The sequence below is a fragment of the Trichechus manatus genome, unplaced genomic scaffold (assembly GCF_000243295.1).
Source record: "Trichechus manatus latirostris isolate Lorelei unplaced genomic scaffold, TriManLat1.0 scaffold00006, whole genome shotgun sequence".
Lineage (NCBI taxonomy): Eukaryota > Metazoa > Chordata > Mammalia > Sirenia > Trichechidae > Trichechus > Trichechus manatus.
In genome coordinates, this window is record NW_004443942.1 from 11,183,526 (window position 1) to 11,207,570 (window position 24,045).

General features: G+C 42.9%; 1 protein-coding gene across 2 annotated transcripts; it reads right to left on the reverse strand.

Annotated features, from left to right (window-relative positions):
* Positions 1 to 2,996: 2,996 nt before the first annotated feature.
* Positions 2,997 to 23,662, reverse strand: E2F8 (E2F transcription factor 8). 2 transcript variants are annotated; one of them, XM_004369709.1, is made up of 13 exons: positions 23,445 to 23,662; positions 22,115 to 22,243; positions 19,285 to 19,563; positions 18,764 to 18,920; positions 15,326 to 15,640; positions 14,943 to 15,104; positions 13,037 to 13,174; positions 10,594 to 10,797; positions 9,984 to 10,071; positions 9,197 to 9,728; positions 4,757 to 4,889; positions 4,244 to 4,638; positions 2,997 to 3,761 (listed from the first exon to the last, which is right to left on the reverse strand). In XM_004369709.1, exons 2-13 carry the CDS (start codon positions 22,127 to 22,129, stop codon positions 3,579 to 3,581), a joined length of 2,601 nt encoding a protein of 866 aa, XP_004369766.1. In that variant the 5' UTR covers positions 22,130 to 22,243; positions 23,445 to 23,662; the 3' UTR covers positions 2,997 to 3,578. The 2 variants fall into 2 exon arrangements, with proteins under 2 accessions (XP_004369766.1, XP_004369767.1); XM_004369710.1 differs by lacking the exon at positions 23,445 to 23,662 and adding an exon at positions 22,593 to 23,000.
* Between the last annotated feature and the right edge of the window lie 383 nt (positions 23,663 to 24,045).

Consider the following 24,045-nt stretch of genomic DNA (forward strand, 5'->3'; position numbering starts at 1 on the left):
GATGAAATGGAACTTCAAAATCCAGGGAGGCTGGCCTAGCCTCGATGACGAGTCCACTCTTGCAAGACATAGGAGAGGCACCCATTACAGTCCACTAGGCTCGTCCAGGAGCCCTGGTGGTACAGTGGTTGAGAGCTCAGCTGCTAACCAAAAGCTGGACAGTTCGAATTTACCAGCTGCTCCTTGGAAACCCTATGGGGCAGTTCTACTCTGTCCTATAGGGTCGCTATGAGTTGGAATCCACGGCAACAGGTTTGGGTTCCATCCAACGGGAAAATGTAACTCCGCAAGAGGAAATCAGGAGGCACTCTGGCAAAACAAATTGCATGCTCAGCAGATAACAGTGTCCACTACTGTGCTACTACCTAGCAGCTTTAAAATTGCTTCTGGCTTTAAAAATGAATCGGCAGTGTTTCTCCCATGAAAGCCTTTGAGATTACCACCTCCCAGTGATGTTTTCTGCTATGAACACCTCTAAAACCAATGAACAATAGTAAGGCAACTGGAAGAAACATTGACCAACTCTAGTGTGTTATGTGGCTGTACTAATTATCTATTGCTGCGTAACGGCATTACCACAAATTTAGCATCTTAAGCAACACACATTTACCTCACAGTTTCTGTGGATCAAGAGTCTAGGCACGGCTTAGCTGGGTCCTTGGCTTAGGTCTCATCTGGCTACAATCAAGGTGTCAGTTGGGGCTGCAGTCTCATCTGAGGCTTGACTAAGGAAAGATCCACTTCCAAGCTCACTCAGGTTGTTGGCAAAATCCAGTCCCTTGAGGCTATACATAGGACTGAGGATTTCAGTTTCTTGCTGGTTGTTGGTTGGAGGCTGTCCTCAGCTCAGAGGCTGCCTCACTGGGTTCCTCAAAGCCAGTAAGGGAGAAAGACCCTGGCAAGTTGGGTGCTACAACGTGATATAATATAATCACATAATCGTGTACACTTAATCACACACATCCTGTCATCTTTATTGTATTCTATTGGTTAGATGCAAGCCACAGGTCCCATCCACACTCAAGGGGAAGGAATTACACAAGGGCATGAACACCAGGTTTACTGTGTCATGAGGTCAGGGAGGACACCTTAAGTGTCTGTCTACCACTGTGGTAGAACTGAGTTGGCAATCCCCAGAGCTGCCTCAAAGTCCAACACACCTCCTTCCTTCCTATGCATCTGATTTTCTCAAGCTTCACTCCCAGGGAGGTACTTTATTAGGTGGAGAGTTAATGAAGGGGTAGAACAAAACTATGGCCACCAATCTCTCTAGCTCAGCCAGTGGAGGGGGGATTGAGCTATAACAAGCTTCACCTCCTCGGAGGTGGTGGGTATCTGTCCGTGTTGCTGTTCTGTGCGTGCAATTGAACCTAGTAGCCTCTACCAAACTTCTATATCTTCTGTCTATATCCACCATATGACAACTTATCATTATTTTGTTGCACAGAAATGCTTTCTCCATTTATTCATGTGTATGTACTGTCTTTCTCAACTATCAGCACCTGGAAGTCAGAGGCTATTTCGTATTAACCTTAATATCCATCATATCACCCAACTGGGTGGTCAGTTTTGTTGATTAAGTTATCGGTAGATCAGGGAGCATTTACATGCCCTGCAAGTAGGATAAGAGCAAAGGCAAAGATTACTTTGGGGTAAAAAACTCCTATTGGTTCCCTAGTGGAATGGAGGAAGAGGAGTTTCTAGGTCAATGTAAAAATCTGCTGTCTCTTAGCTGTACTTGTTCAAACGGAACATGTATATTTGAAAGGATGGTGTACAAGTGCTCACATGGCCCTGAAACAATGTGCTTGGTTCCCATTGGAGCTGCTAGGTGTGCATCCAGAGGCAGACGGGGTCATGGACAAACAGGTCCAACAGACAAGTGTTGAGTCTTTGCATACCCTTGGCAATGTGACCCTGAGCTTGTTGCTTTAACCTCTGTGAGCCAATGACCTTGTAGTCCTAACTTATCGATTGCAGTTCATGGTGACCCCATGCGTTACGGAGAACTGCTCCATAGGGTTTTCTTGGCTGTAATCTTTATGGAAGCAAACCACTGGGTGGGTTCAAACTGCCAACCTTTAAGTTAGTAGTAGAGCACAAACCAGCTTATAGAGATAACCAAAAAAAAAAAAAAAAAAAAAAAAGCGAAACCTGTGGCCGTCGAGTCAATTCCAACTCATAGCAACCCTATAAGACAGAGAACTGCCCCATAGGGTTTCCAAGGATCGGCTGGTGGATTCAGACTGCCGACTTTTTGGTTAGCAGTCAGGCTCTTAACCACTGTGACACCAGGGCTCCCTTACAGAGATACGTTTAAAATGTGTAGCACAGTACCTGGCATATATCAAACATGCCAAAAATAGATATTATGATGGCCCTTTAGGCATCTGACTGGGCAGGCTTCCCATGGTGCTGGTGAGCACTCGTTAATTCTCAAGGTGCACTTTGTCCCATAAGAAGGGGGTCATGTAGATGCACACTTAATATACTGTAGCGTACTCCTTCTTTTGGAGCTCATGGGGGTTTAGGGTGGTAGTTTCTTGCCTGTGGAGGAAATTTGAACTCTCACCACCATTTTCCCACCCCTGGAGCAGGGTCATTGGAAAGTGCAGGAAGAGCCCTGCAGCTGCAACCCTCCTCTGCAGAGAAGGGGGCCTGGCCTGGGAGAGGTGGTGGTTGTGCCAGGGCTGGGTAGGGGGCACCTCAGCTCCTGCCTTCCATTTCTCATCTCCCAGGGTGTGTGGGAAAGTGCATGGGACTTTGCTGGGTACCTGGGTCAAGCAACAGCCTCTCCAAAGCCATTTTTACCTCTGTAAAATTGGAGCAATATTGAGGGTCAAAAGGGGGAAGAATATAGAAACGTTTTATAAACTTTGCATATCTAAGGGGAACCCAGGAACTTAAATCTCCCTACCAAGAATTTGCTCTGAGGTTAGATAAATTTTCATTTTCACCGACACTGCTCGAACTGGCCAAATGACAATGTTAAATACATCTTATAAAAGTTTTAATTTGAACAATTTCTGATTAAAAATACATTTTATAAATAAGTTTTTCCATAGACTTGATTGAGGATTGTTGCCAACTTTACAAAAAGACATACTGCAACAACGGATTAAAGAAATTACAAAAAATATAGCTATAGCCCTCCTATTTAAAAAATACAACATTATACATCACACAGCGTTTTCTTTGTGCAAAGTTTCAGAGAATGCTGTGTTGCTAGGCAAGTCACAAGTACTTACTCCATGGCAAGTAAACTTTTAATATACTTACTTTGCATAATAGTACAGGCACAGTGGAAATAATGAATTTTTTTTCTCCCTAAGAGTTGATATGTGTTAGGTCAACATATATTTTTATTTTGTAGGATTGAAGGCTGAACTAAGCTTTATACAAATATATACGTGTATGTATGTGTGTGTGTGTGTGAATGTGAAAACAAGTATCAGCTTGGTTATTAAGTAAACCTACCAACATATTTACATTATTTTCAGGGAATATGTTCTTCAGATCAGTTTGTGTGCACCCTTTTGTTTAAACAACTCTTTAAAAGCGAAGCCAACATCTGTCAATTAATGGACATCGTCTGTTGAGACTTCTAGTTTTCGCTGTGGGACAAAGAGAGTTCCTAATGAGGTTTGGTTGGCACCATCTAAATCCATGCAGGATGAGCCCATCGGCTTTGTTGGTCCACCTGGGGTACGGAAGAAACTTTCGGCCACTAATTGTGACCCTTTGGGTGTCACTGGAACAGGCTGATTGGAAAGAGAAGAGGGAGAAAGGAAGTCAAACCCGTATAGATACGTATGTCCTAGCAGTCTTAGAAGATTAGGCTGGATGGCCGTGTAACATGTTGGGAACCTAGCATAACTTGAAATACTTAGACTTGTAAGTCCTAGTGCATTTTATGTCTCAATTACTTTTTTTAAGGTTGAACAAAATTTCATGGTAACCCAATAATACTGACTCTTTGGGCACTCTTCCTGGGTTCTGGAAGGCAGGCAGGTAGGCTTTCAAGTCCCTCACCCTCCCATCCTTTCTTCTCCAAAGAAGGGAAGCATAAGCAAGTCTTACATGACACTGATACTTGGCACTTAATAGCTAATTATATTAATTATTAATAATTATAACATGATTTATATGTAACAAATATTATTATATACATTATAAATATGATTAATAATTATAGTAATAACTAATGATATTAAAAAACTAAATTCAGTGGAAATGCTCTCACCTGTTGTGCCTCTGTCACAACAACAGATTGTCCATTTGGTTGGTTCTGGCCTGGGACTGGTGAGTCATAGCTGGTGGTCCTTCCTTGCTGAGTGCCTGCACTTTCTGGTGGGACATTAACGGCCTCTATTTTTGGAGACACAGGAACGGTCCCAGGTCCAGGGCTGGAGGCTACCTGCACACTGGGGGAGATGAGTCCCAAGTGTTGCAGGGTGAAGTTTACAATGGCTGAGCTTGGGTTCTGGACGGGAACTGGGTGGCTCGAAGCGAGAGCCGGGCTGTTCCCGACAGGTACGGCTGCCACAGAAGTTGGTGAGACCATTAGCTTCAAAGGTGTTACATGAAAAGAGGGAAAATTAACAGCAGTGAGTTTAGATGATGTCACTGGAATGACACCTGGAAAGAAAAGGGGGGGAAAATATCTTAAAAGCACAGGCATTTGTTTGAGAAGTTTACCAGGCTTAAGTGAACTTGAGGCTGACCCACGTTTGAAGAATGTTTCACATATACTCACCTGCGATTGGGGAGCTGTAGATCTTGTGGTTTGGGGAAAGTGTACCTGAGTTTTCTTTACTAGACAAAATGGACTCTGCCCCCAGGGATGAGCACTGGGTGAGTGGGATTAGGTATCCTGATGGGAACAAAGTCTAGAAAACAAGGAGGAAGGGTTTATTTTACACACAAATACAGGAAGAAAAATGGCATGTGCCTCTTCCAGGACTAATATCCCTCGGCTGGTTGTCTCATCAGACCATAATCTCCAAAGGTTTGGGCTATGGGCAGGCTAGCCGCCCAGCTGCTGGAGGACCATACCCCCCCACCCCCCACAGCAATGTTTGCCCTGAATAATACAGACCATTTGTTTCTTAAATGCCACCTGTGGCTTTAGGAAACATCCTAAAGCTAGCATTGAGCCTGACTGGGGGTAGGACTCACCCAGCAAAACGACAGCACACTGATATCCTAACTCGGCTATCTGACTTCTTGGAACAGTGTGGTGCTGTGTCAGAACCAAGTTGATGCAGTTGAACACCATACATGGCACTGCTGGATTATTATCTGATCATTCTTAAATTATGTAGGGTGGTATTTCTCAAAAGGAGCCCTGGTGGCGCAAGGGTTAAGTGCTTGGCTGCTAACCGAAAGGTCGGAGGTTCAAACCCACCAGCCACTCTGCAGGAGAAAGACATAGCAGTCTGCTTCCATAAAGATTACAGCCTAGGAAACCCTGTGGGGAAGTTTTGCTCTGTCCTATGAATCGGAATTGACTCGATGGCAATGAGTTTGGTTTGGTTTTGGTATTTCTCGGAATATCCTGAGGGACTCTAGTTCCACGGAAGGCAGGCAAGCATTACGTGATTCATGGTCAAATACGTCTGGGAAATGCTGAATTAAATAAAGGCAAATGGTATCTTTATTAGAGAATTTCTACGAGACTTTAATGAGGGCATGCATTGTAACTCTCCAAGTAGGGTATACAGCATGTAGCAGTTCCCCAAACTACTTTTTTTTGTAAGCTATTAAGGACTGGATCCCTGGTGGCGCAATGGTTAAAAGCTCCGCTGCTAACCAAAAGCTTGGCAGTTCAAATCCACCAGCCACTCCTTGGAAACCCAATGGGATAGTTCTACTCTGTCCTATAGGGACACTGCGTCGGAACTAACTTGACGGCAATGGGTTTCTCACAGAATCCCAGTTCCCAACATCAATATAGTTACTCATTTGGAAACCCTGCTGGAGTACTGGTTAAGAGCTAAGGCTGCTGACCAAAAGGTCAGCAGTTCCAATCCATCAGGTGCTCCTTGGAAACTCTATGGGGAAGTTCTACTCTGTCCTGTAGGGTCGCTATGAGTCATAATTGACTTGACAGCAACGGGTTTGATTTTCTTTGGTTATTAAGGACTAGTACTCAAGGAAACCATTTCAAGAAATGTTGATTTACAGCAGGAGTCAGCAGTCTACGGCCCATGGGTCAAATCAGTCTCCCTGATGCCTGTTTTTTCAAATAAAATTTTATTAGCACACATGCCCATTCATTTATGTATTGTCTAAAACGGCCTTTGCTTTCCTGCTACAATGGCAAAATTGAGTAGTTGCTACAGAGACCGTATGGCCTATGAAGCCTAAAATATTTATTCTCTGGTCCTTTACAGAAAGTTTGCCAACTCCCAATTTAGAGTGAAGGAATTATACATTTTTTTTTTCTAAAATTTTAAGTTCTGATGATACTAAGCAAAAAGTCTTATAATATGCAAACTAAAGGGTACCAGGGTTTAAAAAAAAAACTACAGATGAAAAAGAGAACCAACTGACTCATGTTAAAGAACCTGTCTAAAACAACTGTCTTGGAGCAAAAGTTTTAGGCAATAAAGTTCTATTCCAAACAGCAACCTGAGTGTTGCATTGCAGGTGCCCCCCAGCCACGTCTGCTTGAAAATTGCACTTTGCCAGACGGAGGCCCACACAGGTGGTTGAACTGCTTGAAAAGCCTGCTTCAGCCTTTCCATGAGCAGGGCTGGCAAAAGCTAAAAGCAGCTCTTGTCAACTAGGGGCCCTCCTTTTATCTTTGTCTTCTCTCCATTGTCAAAACAACAGTCCACACTTTGATCTAGCTTTTAATAGGTCCCATATTTTCTTTGGGAACCAGTGAATTCCGGACCCACAGTGCTAAAAGTGCACCGTGAGCTTTTAATGTTGTTTCTTAGATGCTTGGTACTGTTCAGTACCTTTACTGTTCAAGGTTCCTCGAAAGCCGCAGGAATAGAGAATGTTTAAGGACTGGATTTAGTTTTACAAATAGCTGCTCTTCGCTAATTTTCATCATACTCTCTCTGGTTGCTGGTTTAACTTTTTCAAGTCTTCAGTAAATCTTTAGTACTCGAATCGTTATCTTCCAATTTTGTGCAAACTACATGTGCCACAAAATCTTTTAACCTATCATATTAATTCTTTTTATTAAAATTAGAGCTATTACATTAGCAGGATAGACGAATTTGACATATTCCAACTGGAAAGTCATCTCATCCAGCCTCGAGCAGTCCTCTCACCCTCCTATCACATCAGCCTGTTTTATTTTCACTGTGTTATGGTTGTTAGTTGCCGCTGACTTGATTCTGACTCATGGCGATCCCATGTGTGCAGAAAACCCTGCTCCATATGGTTTTCAAGGCTGCGACCTTTCAGAAACAGATCACCAGGCCTGTCTTCCTAGGTGCCTCTGGGTGGGTTCGAACTACCAACTGTTTGGCTAGTAGTCGAGTGCTTAACGCTCTTATCATTCGCCACTTGATATATTCGTGTTTGTTTGTTTACAGTCTTCTCTCTACCCCTAAAAGAGTAGGTTCTCAGTAAATGTTTGTTGAATAAATTAATACATCCGTCTTTCAATTTCGTTGTTCTGCTCAGTCCATGCTAAAAAGAAATGGTTAAAGTGAAGTCATAAAGATGAAAAATGAAGCAGGGAGTTGTGGAAAATCTATTCACTGAAAACCCAAATCCCCAATAACTAAGTGAGCAACAGGAGACTGTTACTAAATCGTACCCGTTGGCCCAAAGAGATTATGGACCTTTCAGAAAACTGAATGAAGCCAAAGCCTTGTGATTTTCCCCTTAGCGTATATATTAAATGCAAAATGATACTATGCTAAGATAACAGATGTTTTGAACAGTTACCATGAGGCCATCCTCAGAGAAGATTTGACAAACTCTAAAGCCTCCTTAATAGCAACAGTAACAGATAATACCCTACAGCTTATACGGTGCCTGAAAAGGATCGCAGACCCCTTTATGTATATTATCATGTACTAAATTCACTTAATCCCATAAATACTGTAATATGGTCAGGGAGCAAATATTCAAAAGCAATCACCAAAGGCAGGTGCTAGGTTTGCTTTGATTCAGAACATAGTGCTCTATACCCAGTAGGTGATCAGGAAAAACTGATGGAATAAATTCTTTATAGATGCAGAAAAACAAGACAGAGAGAAATAAACTAACTTGATTTAACAGCAGGGACAAAACGAGAGATTAACTTCTGCTCCCACGTTTAGTGGTGTTTATTTGATGATGTCTTTCATATATAACTGTCCTAAGGGAGGAAAATGAGATAATATATGCAAAAGTGCATAGTATCTATGACATCTGGTATGTGGGTACCAGTTGCCATTGAGTAGATTCCAACTCATGACGACCCCACATGTGTCAGAGTAGAACTATGCTCTGTAGGGTTTTCAAGGCCTGATTTTTCTTCCAAAGCACCTCTGGGTGAGCTCGAACCGCCAACCTTTCTGTTAGCATCCGAGTGCATTAACCATTTGAACCACCCAGTAGGCATTCAATAAATGACAATTCCTTCCTGAACTAATCTCCAGGGGAAAAAAATTATCTAGAAAGTAAAAATCTCTACATATCAATGCATAAAGTACACCTACAATTTTCCAAGATCAGTTTGAATTTTCTGTTTACACAAAATAGAAATTTTGTGTTGAATTTTAGGTATAAAGTAAAAAAAGAGGGGGAGCAATTTATCTTCCAGGCAACAGATGTCATGACATCAAATAAACATTAATGACTCAGAAACAGGAGTTATAGGAACCCTGTGCATCCCATCCATCCATTCATTCAGGGTTACGTCTGCTTGTAAATTAGTTAGGACTCTCATGACAGGTGTTTGCATTCCAGTACGTGATGGAGAAATAGACTTAAGGGCAACCACTGGTGGTGCTTTAAAAAGAGACAAATAGTCCCTTCTTCCAAAGGTTAAAAATGTCCCTGCTGTCATCCCAGCCAGGGGATTAGCTGTCCAGGGCCACGTTTGGACTCTGGGATGCTAAGGAACAGTTCCATGTCTTCAGAGAGGCTGCTCTTTGCTCTGGTGAATTTTGAAAGCCACCAAGTTCTCCTCTAATCAACCAGGGAATTGCTACAGCTTTGCAGAGTTCAGTGCTGTACTTACTGCGGAGACATTTTCAAGTCCTTTCACGTCCTCTTTAAATTTCTTTTTGGAACCGCTGTCCTCGAGCGTGTGTGCTCTCTTTGAGCCTCTTTCTCCAACAGGCTCCTTGTCTCTGTTCTTTGCAGCTTGTCTGTCTGGTGCTGGCAGCAAGCTCCCAGGTTTGGTGGGGGCACTTGACTTTGCAGCATCGTTGGGTACTTTCTCGGTGGTGACATCTGTGGAATCTTTTGATGCAGTAGCTTTAGAAGAGGGGGTGGAGCAGACCGTTGGGCTCAGGCCTTGGGGCGGCGTCATGGTTTGGGCTTCGGTGGGCTGCAGGTAAATGGCATAGGATGGGCCCGTAGGGACCTGAGGTAGGATCACAGGCACAGCTGAAGACAGTGGGCTGGGGATCAGGGGGACCACCCCCAGGGGCTGGATGAGAGATGGTGCTGTCAGCTCCAGCTCTGCACTTGCTGGGGTGTCCAGTGGGGCCACTGGTTTGCAGCGCCCTGATCTCGCCAGCTGCACTTTCTCTTTCTTTCTGGGTTCACTGAAAGACAAGATTTTTAAAAATGACTCAATGGAAACACATTTTCCCTGAAGTGGTCTACCACTTTAAGCCTCAGATTAAAGCCATGCTTTTATGAAATTAGCAGATAGTTTCTGTAATGACTGAGTATGAGTTACAGAAAAGATTACTTTGCCAGTTTCTAAGGCTAGTGTCTATTCTTACATAAAATAAGTAATCCTAATAATGCAACGTACAAGTAACTCATCCTGTTACTAAAGAGCATTGCCAACCTACCTTGATTGCTCTTCTAACTGCATTTTGCAAATTGCTGCCAGCTGAGCCATTTTACTTGGGAAAGGTGCTGAATTCTGAGAACCCTCTGCTGGTAAAATAGAAGGGAGGGTGGGGGAGAATAAAGCTAATGATGAAAACGTTTACACAGATGAAAGCTCAGTGAAGTCAAAGGAACAGAGAACATCCACCTCCCACCAAAACTGCACAGCAATTAAATGATATCAGTTGCCAACAAGTCGATTCCAACTCATGGCAACCCTATATGTGTCAGAGTAGAACTGTGCTTCATTGGGTTTTCAGTGGCTGATGTTTTGGAAATAGATTGCCAGGCCTTTCTTCCAAGGCATCTCTGGGTGAACTTGAACCTCCAACCTTTTGGTTAGCAGCTAAGTGTGTTAACCATTTGCATATCCAGGGACTCCAGTAAAATGATAAACCCTACAAACTGCTTTTTTATCCTTTAATTCATATACACGTTAGGCTTCGAGAGTGTTTGGGAATATGGATACTGAAACAATTCTCCAAAAAGTACTGCAAGGATCAAGCAAGATAAAAAATCAGATCAAAAGGGATTCTTCCCAGCCAAGTGCTAACATTACTGAAAACATACCTTTATTGGTCTTAATGGGGCTACTGGGGGCAGAATTTATCTTTCTCCGGTCACTTTCTATACTCTTTACTAGCTTGATAAGTGATGGGTGTCGAGTAAAATTTGGTTTCCCACGTGTAGAGAAGAGGTTTTTGGCACAGTTTTCTTTGGAAGACCGCTTCACCTCCAAATCTGAGGAGGCAAAAGGAATGACAGGACTGGGACCTGAAACAGAAAAGGGCAGTGTCGGGTGGTTTGCAGACTTACTGGACGCGTTGGGGCTGGGGGAACCCCCAGAACTATTCCCCTGAGATGATCGTTAAGCCTAGAACTGAAACCATCCCATGAAGTCATCTTTAAACGAAACAACAGTTTAGCTCAACTAGAATGCTTGCCTCGAGCAGTGCGTGTTTTTCTTTTTTAATATTGTGGTTTAGGTGAAAAGTTTACATAGAAAATTAGCTTCCCATTCAACAAATTGTACACAAAGTATTCCATGACATTGGTTGCAATCCGCACCCTGAGTCAACACTCTCCCCATTTCCACCCTGCATTCCTCATTTGCTTTCGTCCGGTTTTCCTAAACTTCCTGCCTTCTCATCTATGTTTTGGGTAAATGTTGCCCTTTCGGTCTCCTATAATTGTTTGTTCTATAGAGCACGTTCTTTTCAGGTGTTACTGTTTATTTTGTAGGCCTGTCTATTTGGCTGGAAGGTGGCTTCCAGGAATGGCCGTATTTCCAAGTCAGAGAGGTGTTATAGGGCCATGGTCTCAGGGGTTCCTCCAGTCTCTATCAGGCCAGTAAGTCTGGTCTTTTTTAATGAATTTGATTTTTTGTTCTACGTTTTTCTCCGGCTCTGTCTGGCACCCTCTATTGCGCAGTGTGCTCTTTTAAAGAATTATCTATATGAGAGCAAATCTACAACAGTAACTCAAAAACACAGAGGAGAAGTTTAGGGGACAGAGAGTCTAAGTTAATGTTGGTGAGTCAGCATGGGTAGAGACAGCAAGAATGGTAACACAATGAGAAGAATGTAACCAACATCATTGAACTGTACTTGTGGGAAATGCTGAATGGGTGTGTTTTGTTACGTATATTTTCACCAAAAAAAACAAACAAACAAAAAAAAACCACAGGTGGTTTGGCTTCTTTTTGGGATATAAAATCAAAGTATAGTTCTAAGGATGATTTTAGAAAAAAATGCAAGTTTTGAGACACCGACTATGTGCTTTACACACATCACTACCTCATTTATATTAAATGAATTCTGAGATATGAAGTCTCACTTTAACATCCCTTGAAACCCCGCTGTAGCTTATAATCAGTGGGGTGCTATAGTGTAATTGTTAAGAGAGTTTTCTTTCTTAGTGATACATAAAAAATTGTGTATCTTATAATCAGTGGTCTTAGATCTGATGAAATATCATCCTCATGACAATTCCAGGAGGTAGGTACTTCTCATGAAATGCATTCCTGTTTCAGAGACAAGGGAACTGATCTCAGAAACATTAACCAGCTGACTCAGTGTCTCTCCGTGAGTAGAAGGTGCAGCTGGGATGTGAAACTGGTCACTCAGGCCCCAGAGCCTACGCTCCAAAACCCTACATCCAATTACCTCTCTCTGAGATTATATCCAAAATCACAGTAATCCCACAAAGCAGTCATCATTCTTCCCATTTTACAGGCGAGAAACCAAGTTTTGGAGAAGTTAAGTAACTTGCCCAAGGACACACAGCTAGTAAGTGGCGGAGCTGGGACTAGAACCCAAGCCTGCCTCTGCCTTCATGGCCCATGTTCTTGACACTGTCCATTGTTTCTGAGTGGGGATCTCTGGGAGAATATAAAATGTCATAACTGAGATGGGGACTAACCAGTTGCCATTGAGTCAATTCTGACTCAGGGTGACTCCATGTGTTTCAAAGTAGAACTGTACTCCATATGGTTTTCAATGGCTGTGATCTTTCAGAAGTAGATCACTAGGCCTTTCTTCTGAGGTGCTTCCAGGTGGATTCGAACAGCCAACCTTTCGGTTAGTAGCCTAGTGCTTAACCGTTGGTGCCACCTAGAGACTTAAGATGGGGACTACCTACCTGGGTACTAGAGTGAACTCATTTCATAAATACGAACTCATTTGATATTCTCCATGTGCACAGGCAGCGTGTGGTCACTGAGCGGCACAAACAACAACAGCAACAGTATCTTATGTTTTGTGGTGCTTTCAACTTTTTCAAATCCTTTCACATACAGATTTTACTTCCTGGGCACAGGATGGGTGGTGGTGTGGATCTTGGGTTGCTGATAGAGCCAGTAGCCAAACTTTGTATAAGTGGCACTCATCTTTGCCTTTTTCACTATTTATGCAGTTCTTTCCATGTGAGGGTGTGAGTCGGAAGGGGAAGGGAGAATATCTCTAAATGCATATTATTTCAAAATTAGGAAAGATTGAAAGAAAAAAATACGTACCACTGGGATTTGGACTGATTTCTGGGCCTGTCCATTTAAAAGCTGGCTTTCGGCCTCTCTCCTCTGTTACATGTACTTTCTTGATAAGATCCAGGCTACTCAGAACATTCGCTATGTCATACAACCTCCTAATTTTTGCTTGAAAAGGAAAGCATATATACCACTTAATGAAATAATGAAAGATTGAAAGACTTTGCTTCAGAAATACTTCATGGATAGTACAAGAGCTATCCTAACCATCAGTGTCAGACAGAGAAAAATGTGACTTCTTTTTAAGTTATTCTAGTGATACTGTTTTAATTAAAACAAAAATATTGTTTTAAATATTGAAAAGACTCCATTACTGCTGGTACTGAATTTTGAAATGGTGTGTGGAAAACACATGTGGAAAGATGAAAAATGACTTAATGAGATCACCTTATCGGAAACTGCTACATATTTTTTATAAAAAGCCATCATTCCTGAGTATCTTCTAATGGATTCAGAAGAATTTTATGAGCAAATAGAAATAAAGCACCGATGATAAATGTACTTTCCTGTTTGTGATGGTTTATAACAATAAGATTTATTTAATACCATAAGCACAGAAACTCTGCACTATGTCAAAATTTGTAAATTTTATACTGTCCTTATTATGTAGCTATGAGTCGGAATCGACTCGACGGCAATGGGTTTTGTTCCTTATGTAATATGTAAAGCGTAGATTTGTTAATTCTAGGTATCTTGCATATCTTGGAAAGTTTCATTATAAAAAAGTCTGCCTTTACTTCCATCTTGATAGTACAAGATTACAAATTGAACTCCTTCTTGATGGCCATGCCAGAAGGTTCTGAATTCCCTTCAGTAAATTGCCTGCCATTCCTGGAATCAGTTCCCAAGGCTGTGAGTAATCAGTGAAATGGAGAGTTGACACTGTCTGGTGAACTCAGAAAAAGCAGGCAGCCCATCCGTCAGTAGCATCAGGACATGTTTTCTGAAATCACAGATCTACCAAGCCAATTGCCAACATTATTGCCTTTATTCTCTACTTAATTTTGTCTTCATAGCTACACTATAAACCTGCGGATTTCAGAAGATACTTTCAGACTAGTACCGCTTCATATGGATGGGGAGCAGCCTGTGTGTGACAGCTACCAGGCATGTCCCAAGCCTCTGAGGTTGCTTGGGGCAGCTTTCCCTAACCATATAGCTGTGTCCCACCAGTGCTTCCTGAAGCTTCAAGTGGCCTGTGGCCAACCTGGCACTTCTTTGAGGTTTGCTTATACCCCTTGCAGAGATGGGCATGTCATTGGCAGCAGGCTACTCCCCATCTGCTGAGTACCTCTTTCCATGCCCTATTTCCAGCCCTTCTCCTCCTGGAAGTTCCTGCAAAATCTGGGAGTGGGTGAGGGCACAGCTCTGCCTTTAGAACCCAGTCCAACTTCCAGGCAGATATTCTGGCTAAAACCATTCTTTCAAAATGGTAAACCAACTATGCTTCAGGTCATTTGAGGGGACAGTTTTAGAAAGGTTATTTATACTTTGGTATATGAGAGTCAGTGGAAAGAGTGAAGACCTGGGTTCTGGTTCCACTTTACAACTTACTGGCCATTTCAACCTCAGACACTACAGATTCTATACCTGTAATATGGGGACAATGTTACAGTAGCAAGTGAGGTAACTTTTAAGGAACTGTTTATAATCGAATGTGTCAGACAGATAAGAGTAATTATATGTATCTTTGAATCCTACAAGTTAGCTAAAACAGTATTATCAGAGCTTTTGGGGAAAAGTGAAGATATAAAAGCATAATTAGAGATGACCTGTTTATGTAACAAATGTATTTGGAAATCAGTTTATAACTGAGAATCAACTGTTCAAAAATAGGTCCAAAATGTAACAGTTCACGGCAGTCCATGGCACTTACTTTTAAATTTGCTTTTATCCAAGTCTTCCACATGGTCTTCCCCAATTAAAATCTTGGCAGCAATTTCTAGGCTTACTATCTGAGGCGTTGACACCAAAAACAGCATCACAAATTTCTGGCTCATCACTCTTAAAGACTTGTCTTTGCGGCTGTTTACAGAAGCTTTGGAGAAGGATGAGGATTAGAGAATTAAAATTCATGAAGGGACAAGTGACTTCTAAAGTAACAAGGCTAAAAATACCACAACCTGCTCATACAGTTAACAACTGCAGCATCTTAACATTAAAGGCAGCAATAGCTTTAGAGCAGGATTCTCTACCAAACCGTTTCTTTAGACCTACAAGAAGTCCACACACCCTGGGCTTCTCAATACTGCCTCTCACCTGCCCGAAATTCCACTCCGGGGAGTTCGACAAAACACATGTCTGCGTGTCCATTTTGGCCAGTGTTTGATTTGATGATATGATCCTCTATACTGTAACTTTTAATAAAATCAAACTCTTGTTCATATTCTTTCTTTTTGATCATCATGATTTGCTCGGCGTATTTGTTCTCCTCCCCGACACTCTTCAAAGTCCCAAGCGTTTTGTTGAGATTATGTCGCCCGTGCCAGGTGTATCTGTTTTTGGCGAGGCGGCTCACCATGTGCAAACTCTCCAGGACATTCACAATATCGTAAATGCGTCGACGCTCAACATCTGCAAAGAACACACAATTGTATGTTACAAGGATCAGATTTTTTAATGTGTTTACAATTGAGACTTTTTCTTCCATGCTATATTGGTCAGTAGGTTCCAGATAATATACCTTTATTAACTATAAACAAGTATCTTGATCCAACAAACCATGTCAAGCTGACAAAGACATGTCCCTGCTCTCAAAGGATACAGATAACAATAAGAAATTGGAGGGTCATGTTTATTGAGGGCCTAACATGTGCCCTTCAGCTTTTGTGAATTTTTATCCATAATTTGTGAGATAGATAGTATCATCTACACTTTAATGATGAGGAAATAGAGGCTCCGACTGGCTACATAACTCACCCCAGGGCACAGGGCTAGCAAGTGGCAAAAACCAAAAAACAGTTACCGTTGAGCCGATCCCAACTCTTAGCTGTCCCATGTGTGCCAGAGTAGAATGTGCTCCACAGGGTTTCCAACGGCGGATTTTTTGGAAGTATATTGCCAGGCCTTTTTTCCTCTGGGTGGACTTGAATCTCCAACCTTTTGTTTGGAGCCCTGGTGGCAAAGTGCTTAAAAGCTCAGGCTGCTAACCAAAAGGCTGGCAGTTTGAATCCACCAGCCGCTCCCTGGAAACCCCACGGGGCAGTTCTACTCTGTCCTATAGGGTCGCTGTGAGTCGGAATTGACTTGACGGCATACAACAACAACTTACTGCCAGGTCTTTTTTCCTCTGGGTGGACTCAAACCTCCGACCTTCTGTTTAACAGTCAAGTGTGTTAGCTGTTTGCACCACCTAGGGACTCCTAGTAAGTGACAAAACCAGGATTTCAATACTCTAAATCCCATGTTTTCCAACCTGTTTCTTGTTACTCCCCTACTCCCACTAAGCTGCCTGTAATAGTCATGACAGGTACAAAGTGCTATGAGACTTCAGAAGAGGTAAAACCATGACATAGTTTTTAAAAACCCACATAGAAAATAAAATATATATCTTCCTTTGGGTTTCACTGTGCTTGTTGGTAGCTACCATTAACAATGTGATACTAGTGATTAATTCTGTGACCTCCATCAGTCCGTTTAGACAGAGCTTTCAATATTCTTCAGCGTTAGCATTCTCTGTGTTCAGTATCTTAAACTCACTCTCAATGTTGATTTAAATGCAAATACTTGGTTAAATGCAGCCTTTCTGGAAAAGGGTTTAATAAAACACTATTCAGGAAGGGTGCATCCTACTGGCTTCTTGCTGTTCTGGAACATGCCAGATATGTTCCTGCCTGAAGGCCTTTGCACTGGCTGTTCCCTCTGCCTGGAACCCCTTCCCCTAGATGTCCTCATAGCTCCCTTCCTTGCTTCTTCAGGTTCTTGTTCTCATATCACCTTCTCAAGGAAGCAAGCCCTGACCACTGAATTTTCATTGCAAAGCACCTCTATCCTCAGCACTTCTGATCTCACTTTTTCTGTTCTACATTTTCTTTTTTCCATAGCACATCTTACTTTCTAACATACATTATAATGACTTAGCACTTGACTACTAGCCAAAGGGTTGGCAGTTTGAACCCACCCAGAGGCACCTTGGAAGACAGGCCTGGCAATCTGCTTCAGAAAGGTCACAGCCTGGAAAATCCTATGGAGTGCAGTTCTACTCTGCACACACAGGGTTGCTATGAATTGGAATTGACTCAATGACAACTAACAGCAACAAATTATGTTCTTTGCTTCTTACCTACTGCTCCCACTGGAATGTAAGTTCCACGAGATAAGAGATTTTGTTCTTTTTGTTCACTGATGCATCCTAAGCTTCTACAACATTGACTGGCACATAGTAGGTGATCAAGATACTTGTTGAATTAAAGAGTACCTCCTACAATTAGGTGTATATGAAGAATAGATGAATCTAAACACTGCATATTCTTAAAAAGTGAAATAAAATTAATATTCATACACATGTATTAGAAAGCCAAGAGTCCCTAGAGAGTGCAAACAGTTAAAGCAGCTGGCTGCTAACTGAAAGACTAGAGATTTGAGTCCACCCAGAGGAAGGAAGTCCTGGCAATATACTTCTGAAAAATCAGCGCTTGAAAACCCTATGGAGGACAGTTCTACTCTAACACACATAGGGTTGCTGTGAGTCGGAGCTGACTCGATGGCAACTGGCTTATTAAAAGGGCAAAACCTTTCTTCATGGAGTGATGAGGGCTACGTATTAAAATACAGTACTCTGCACATCTCTTCAGTTTTATACCAAGATGTTTTCATTATTCCAAGGTAACCCAAATTTGCCACAGACCCCTTCTTAGCTCTTAACTAGATTTAGGTCTAAAATTTTATAAGTGAATAAAATTAAATTGTGTAAGAGAATAAATATGTCAGGGATGAAGGGAGGAATAAAAGAGGGGGAAACACAGTAACTTTTGCAAAACACAAAGCTCAGAGCAAACCCATGAGTCTTCAGAAAACTACTGAATGGCCAAAAAAAAAAACAAAAAACAAAAAAAAGCACCAATTTGTTGCTGTTCAGTCAATTCCAACTCGAGGCGACCCCACGTGTTACTGAGTAGAACCGATAACATGGGGTTTTCTTGGCTGTAATCTTTACAAAAGCAGATTGCCAGGCCTTTCTTACACGGTGCCACTAGGTGGGTTTGAACCACCAAGCTTCCAGTTAGCAGTCAAGCACAAACCGTTTACACAACCCAGGGATCTTTATTGAGTGGCAGAGAGCACTAAAGCCCTACTTCCACTCACAGAAACTGGTTCTCCATGTAAACTGCCATCTATGAAGACACCGTTCACCAGCATGGCTCTTCAGGAGAGGGACATAACAAGACTTCAGAGTTGTAGCTGTTTGTGATTCGAGTCATAAAACAATGTTGCCTTAAAAGCTTCAGAGCTTTTGAAATGCAGTCAGAAGCAATCTCTGCTGTGATATTCTGCCTGTTTTAAGCTTCTCTGACGCTAGAAACTATATGCTTTATATTCTTAAGTTAATAGGGTTTTAGGGGTTTACAAATATTTCCGTGTGGCCATATTTGTGCCATTTACAAACACTGGCCAGATGAGCATGGCTTACTCTAGAGGAGTAAGTTCATAAAGTCGTTTTAATCATTAACCGTTTCAGTGAGTTCTTTGTGTACTTACTAAGTTCTTCTGCTACTTCGTCCAGACAGATGTCATTATTCACGGCAGGGTTGGGATAGTTAGGGTATCGAGCTAAGAACTTATGACACAACAATCCTAAGCTTTTCTCTTTCCGACTAGGTTGAGATTTCTCATATTCATCTCCAGATAAGTGTTCCTATAAAGAAAAAGGCAAATAATGTTTTATTCTGAAATAAAGTTTGACAGATTCATTAGGGGCATTTGTACTCAGTGACTAACAACTCTACACGTGCTTGGCTTCAACTGTTGCAAAGTTTGGGAGAAAAAAACTGGGGGAAGCTAGTACTCAGTGCTTGGCAGATCCGAAAGCGAAGCTTGAACTAAAAATAATGCAAAGGTTCAAAATTCTGAGTGCTATATTTTGATGGGGTCCAATCCCTTCCACTGCACTGAAGGAGGCTAATAGCTGCCTGGCAGGTGGCAATGCTTTATATCAATGGCATTTCTATACCAGCAATAGCCCGCCCGCACCCCTCGCCCCCAGCCTTTTGAAAACCTACGTGTAAACAGTCTTTGGCCTCAGGCAGTCCACTTCTGTTATCAAACAGCCCCCTTTTCTGATCTCTACTGCGGATCTCGGGGCTCACAGCACTGATGAGCATTTTCAGGTTGGCTGTTGGTGTCCACGGTTCCCCTGGAGAGATTTCCTTGGGCTTGGTGGGCGTTGTTAAAGGGCCAAAGTCGGGCTGGATCTCGGCCAACACTATATTTGGGGTTGTGGACTCTTTCAGAGGTGTTTTCATTAGTACCTTTTTATGTGGCTCAAAAAAGAGGTTTTCCTGGTTCAAAAAAAAAAAAGTAAAGCCATTGTAAAACAGGATTTATAAGAGGGTTTTTGATTCTAGAGATTGTATAATAAGTAAAATGTTGGTCAGGAAAAAATGCCTAATGAGGCTGTATTGTTGATTAAATTAACAACTATATTTCAATGATTACTTGAGAACATATTATTCATTCTAATAGCTAAATTTCCCATTTTTAATTTTGCAACAAAGCACAGACCTGAAGTCTTTCATCTCTTGTTTCAAGAATTAAAGAAAAAAAGAACACTATTAGGACTTGTAACTTTTTAAAATTTTTATTTGAAAATAATTTTAGATATAGAGAAGGGTTGCAAATATACTAAAGAGAGTTCCCATATACCTTCCACTAAGCTTTGCCTAATTGGACTTAAAATCTTAAGGGATCCAAAACTCCTGTTGTTGTTGTTAGGTGCTGTCGAGTCAGTTCCGACTCATAGCAACCCTGTGTACAACAGAATGAAACACTGCCCGGGCCCTGCGCCATCTTCACAATCGTTGCTATGTTTGAGCCCATGTTGCAGCCACCGTGTCAGTCCATCTCATTGAGGGTCTTCCTCTTTTTCGCTGACCGTCTGCTTTACTAAGCATGAGTCCTTCTCCAGGGACTGGTCCCTCCTGATAACATGTCCAAACTATGTGAGACAAAGTCTCAGCATCTTCGCTTCTAAGGAGCATTCAGGCTGTACTTCTTCCATGATAGATTTGTTCATTCTTCTGGCAGTCCATGGTGTATTCAATATTCTTTGCTAAACCATAATTCAAAGGCATCAATTCTTCGATCTTCCTTATTCATTGTTCAGTTTTCACATGCATATGAGGCAATTGAAAATACCATGACTTGGGTCAGGTGCACCTTAGTCTTCAAGGTGATATCTTTCTTTTTAACACTTTAAAGAGGTTTCTTACAGCAGAATTGCCCAATGCAATACATTGTTTGATTTCTTGACTGCTGCTTCCATGGGCTCTGATTGTAGATCCAAGTACAACGAATTCTTGACAACTTCAATATTGTCTCTGTTTATCATGATGTTGCTTATTGGTCAAGTTGTGAGGATTTTTGTTTTATGTTGAGGTGTAATCCATCCAAAACTCCTACGAGCAACTTTTACTCATGACACTGTAAAGTATGGGCCTCCAGGGCAGAAACTATGTCCGAGCAATATGTGTATCTGCCTGGTACAATGACTGCATGCAGTAGGTGCTCAATAAACCACCACTGACATGGAAGAGTCAGAGAGCCAAGGAGACAAGAGTGAGGGTTAGCATATGGTTAGACTTGTCAGAAAAATCCAGTAGGGAGCAGCAGAGTGCCGGACAGCAGGACTTCTGACCAGAAAAGTCGGTTCTTGGAATATCCAGCCCTCTCATTGTACAGAGGGAGAAAATCGGGCACAGAGAAGTAAAATTAGTTACCCAAGGTCACAAGGCTGGTTCCCTGGCAAAGATGGGACTGCTACTTTGAACAAAAACAAGTAAATTAACAGCAGTTCATAAATAGGATTAATAGGGATTATGTTTCTTCTACTTTTGGACACCAGGGGCTTCATACATTCTTCCTGTCTGTATCTATTTTAAAGAAAATGCCTGGGACAGCAGTAAGTGAAAGAATTGAGAGACCTACTAATTTCTCAGTAACATTAGGAACATGGATTAATGGGACTAGATTACATGAGTGTGACACTTTAGGATTGATCAGGTGCTTTTCCATTTGTAATTTCACCAAATCCTGTATTCCCATTTTGCAGAAGAAGAAACCAAGGCTGAGAGAGGACACACAGGTCTTGAAATCAGATCTTCTCATTCCAAGTACGGTGCTCTGACCTGAAAGTCAGTATGATGAATTCAATGGGAGATACTTGAAAGCGTGTGCTGACCCAAGAATGGGATTTTTCTTAGGCTCCTTTCCTTTCCCTGAAACTATTAGGAGCACTATTAAAATTGTTTTATTTGACTAATACCTAAAACTTTCAGGAAATCTGCACATAAGTTGATTTTTTTTTAAATCTTTCAGTATTTGGACACCAATCAAGACACCTCCATTGACAATTTTTTTGTAAATTTACAAAATATTTATCTCATAATGTGTTTTCCATCTCTCCATAGTTAAGGAAGCTAATGATTTGGCAAAAAATTATCTTAAAAAGAAATTCAATCTCATATGGTGTCAAATGTCCTTTCTGAATTCCGATTGTTCAAGAATCCTCAGAAATATCATAATGTGACTAACAAATTTTACTTTCTTAAAAATACCTACTTGATTCATTTGCAGATTGTAATATCCCAATGCCTTTCCTCTCTGCTTATGTCTTTGAGACTTCCCCCAAACCATTAAAAACTAGAAGGATGACTTTAACTCTGGACAAACCTCCCCTTCTTCAAAAATTAAATTTCCTTTCCTTCCAGATTTTTACAAAGGTTAACTAAAAAAGGACGTGGCATTAGTAAGATATTCGGTATTGAAAAATTACAGAGTTAAGATGATATTGCATTTAAAATTGCAAGGGTGAATAGTGAAATTAAAGAGTACCTTTTCATTTTCCATTCTGTAAATTTCTCACACATTTAGAGTTTCTTTAAAAATGAAATATCTGGAGTTCCTTTCAGTATGCCGCTGGTTCAAGTACTCCAATCAATTCTACTAAAAAAATTTAATATCCTTAAAGAAAAAAGGAATAGAAAAAGTTTGGGAAAAATAAGAACCAAGAGATCATCTACTGAAAATTCATTCACGGGCACTGCTGGTCACAGAAACAAAGACTAAGGAAAATTGACAGACTAGATTTACATTTTATTCCCGACCAGAGATAGAGCCCCACTGGGCAGAGAACTCCAAAAAGGGCCAGGAAAACCCTTCAGCAAACCGATCTCATTTTGCAGAACCGATCCGCTGCCATGAGACTTCAAATAACCCACGGAATTTCCAGGGACGGCCCTCTCCCAGCTTTAGAGAAGGCAGGCCGTATTCCGGACCCACCATCCTCGAACAGACCGCAGCTAGCACCCACCTGTTCACAGATCAGGGCTCCGGACTGAGCGCCCTGAGTTCAGGTTCAGGCTGAGCAGACACGGCCTGGAATATCTGGATGTAAGTCTGCATCCAGATGCCTGAATTTCCCCCCTTACACACACGTGCACAGGCTCAGCAGTAAAGTCTTGGGAAACTGATATGAAACTTCCAAATTCACTCCCTAAGCGCCAAACATACTTCTGGTCATTTAAAGAGAGCCTTATGATTTAGACTTTTGTTTAATAAAAAAATTTCCTTAGAGATGAAAAGTCCTATGCCCTTGTTATTCGGGTGGCTGGTTCACGCCAAAATGTTGAACTCCACCACGGAAGGCTGCATTTGCTCAGGAAAGCAACCAGGTACAGTTCCCTTGCCGCCACCGGCTCAGGTCCCGCGCACTTCCCCCTCCGCGCGGCCAGCTGCCCCTCCCCCCCGGGCTCAGTCCGCCCGCCGCCGGCCCGACAGTTCCTGGACAGCATCTTCGCGGTTTCCAGGGCAACGACTCCCGGCCAATCAGAGAGCCGGCCGCGGGCCAGCGATTGGTTGGCGGCGTCAGGGGCGGGCCCGGACCTTCCGCCTTCGATTTAAAAATTTGGCGCGGAAAGCCGGACCGTGGCCGGCGCCGCCCCTTCTCTGCGCGGGGCTTGAGCGCGGGCAAACCCGTGCCCGGAACCACGGCATCCCCGCCCCTCCCCCTCGCTTGTCCCCGCCCCTCTGCGCGGGAGCTCAGCTCCTCCCTCCAGGGCCCCCGGCGGAGCGGGAGGCGGGAAACGGCTGCCGAGGTCTCCCGCCCTAGCCTATCCCCGGTGCCTAGCAGCTTGGGCGCCGTGTCCCTCTGCGTCCCACTGACCTGTCAATTCACTTCACGGTTGGAGCCGGCGGGGGCTGAGCTGCGACTCCTCGCCACCCGTTCCCCGCTCAGGCCCGGGAGCCCGCGTGTCGGGCCGTCAGTCCGTCCTTCCGCGGCGCCGAGGTGGGTGCCGGAGGGAAACAGCAGGACCCGGACTGGCGGTCCAGCGGGCTGGCACAGGGAACGTGACCGTCCCGGATCAGTCAAGTCCGCGATTTGAAATTAACCCGCTCCCGGCGCGAGCGGATCCCGCGGGCGGGGAGGGCCGCTCCCCTCCCCTCCCCCACACCCGCTTGTCCCGGACCCCGCGCGCCAATCCGAGCCTCCCGCCACGAGCTGCCAGCGAATAGGGTGCAGGCGCCGCCCCCCATTTCCGCCCCCAAGGAAGAGTTGGGGGGGGGGAGTTCAACAACTTTTTTTTTTTTTTGCAAATACCCCCTCCCCTTACTCAAAGTTGGGGAAAGAAGTTTGGCCTGCCGGGGCTCGCGCGCTTGGACTCGGGCGCGCTTGCGATCCTCAGCCGTCCCACCCTTGGCCAGCCTGAGATCCGCTCACCTGCCCAGCGAACTCCAGCCGGGACGGTCGGGTCTTCCCACCCTGG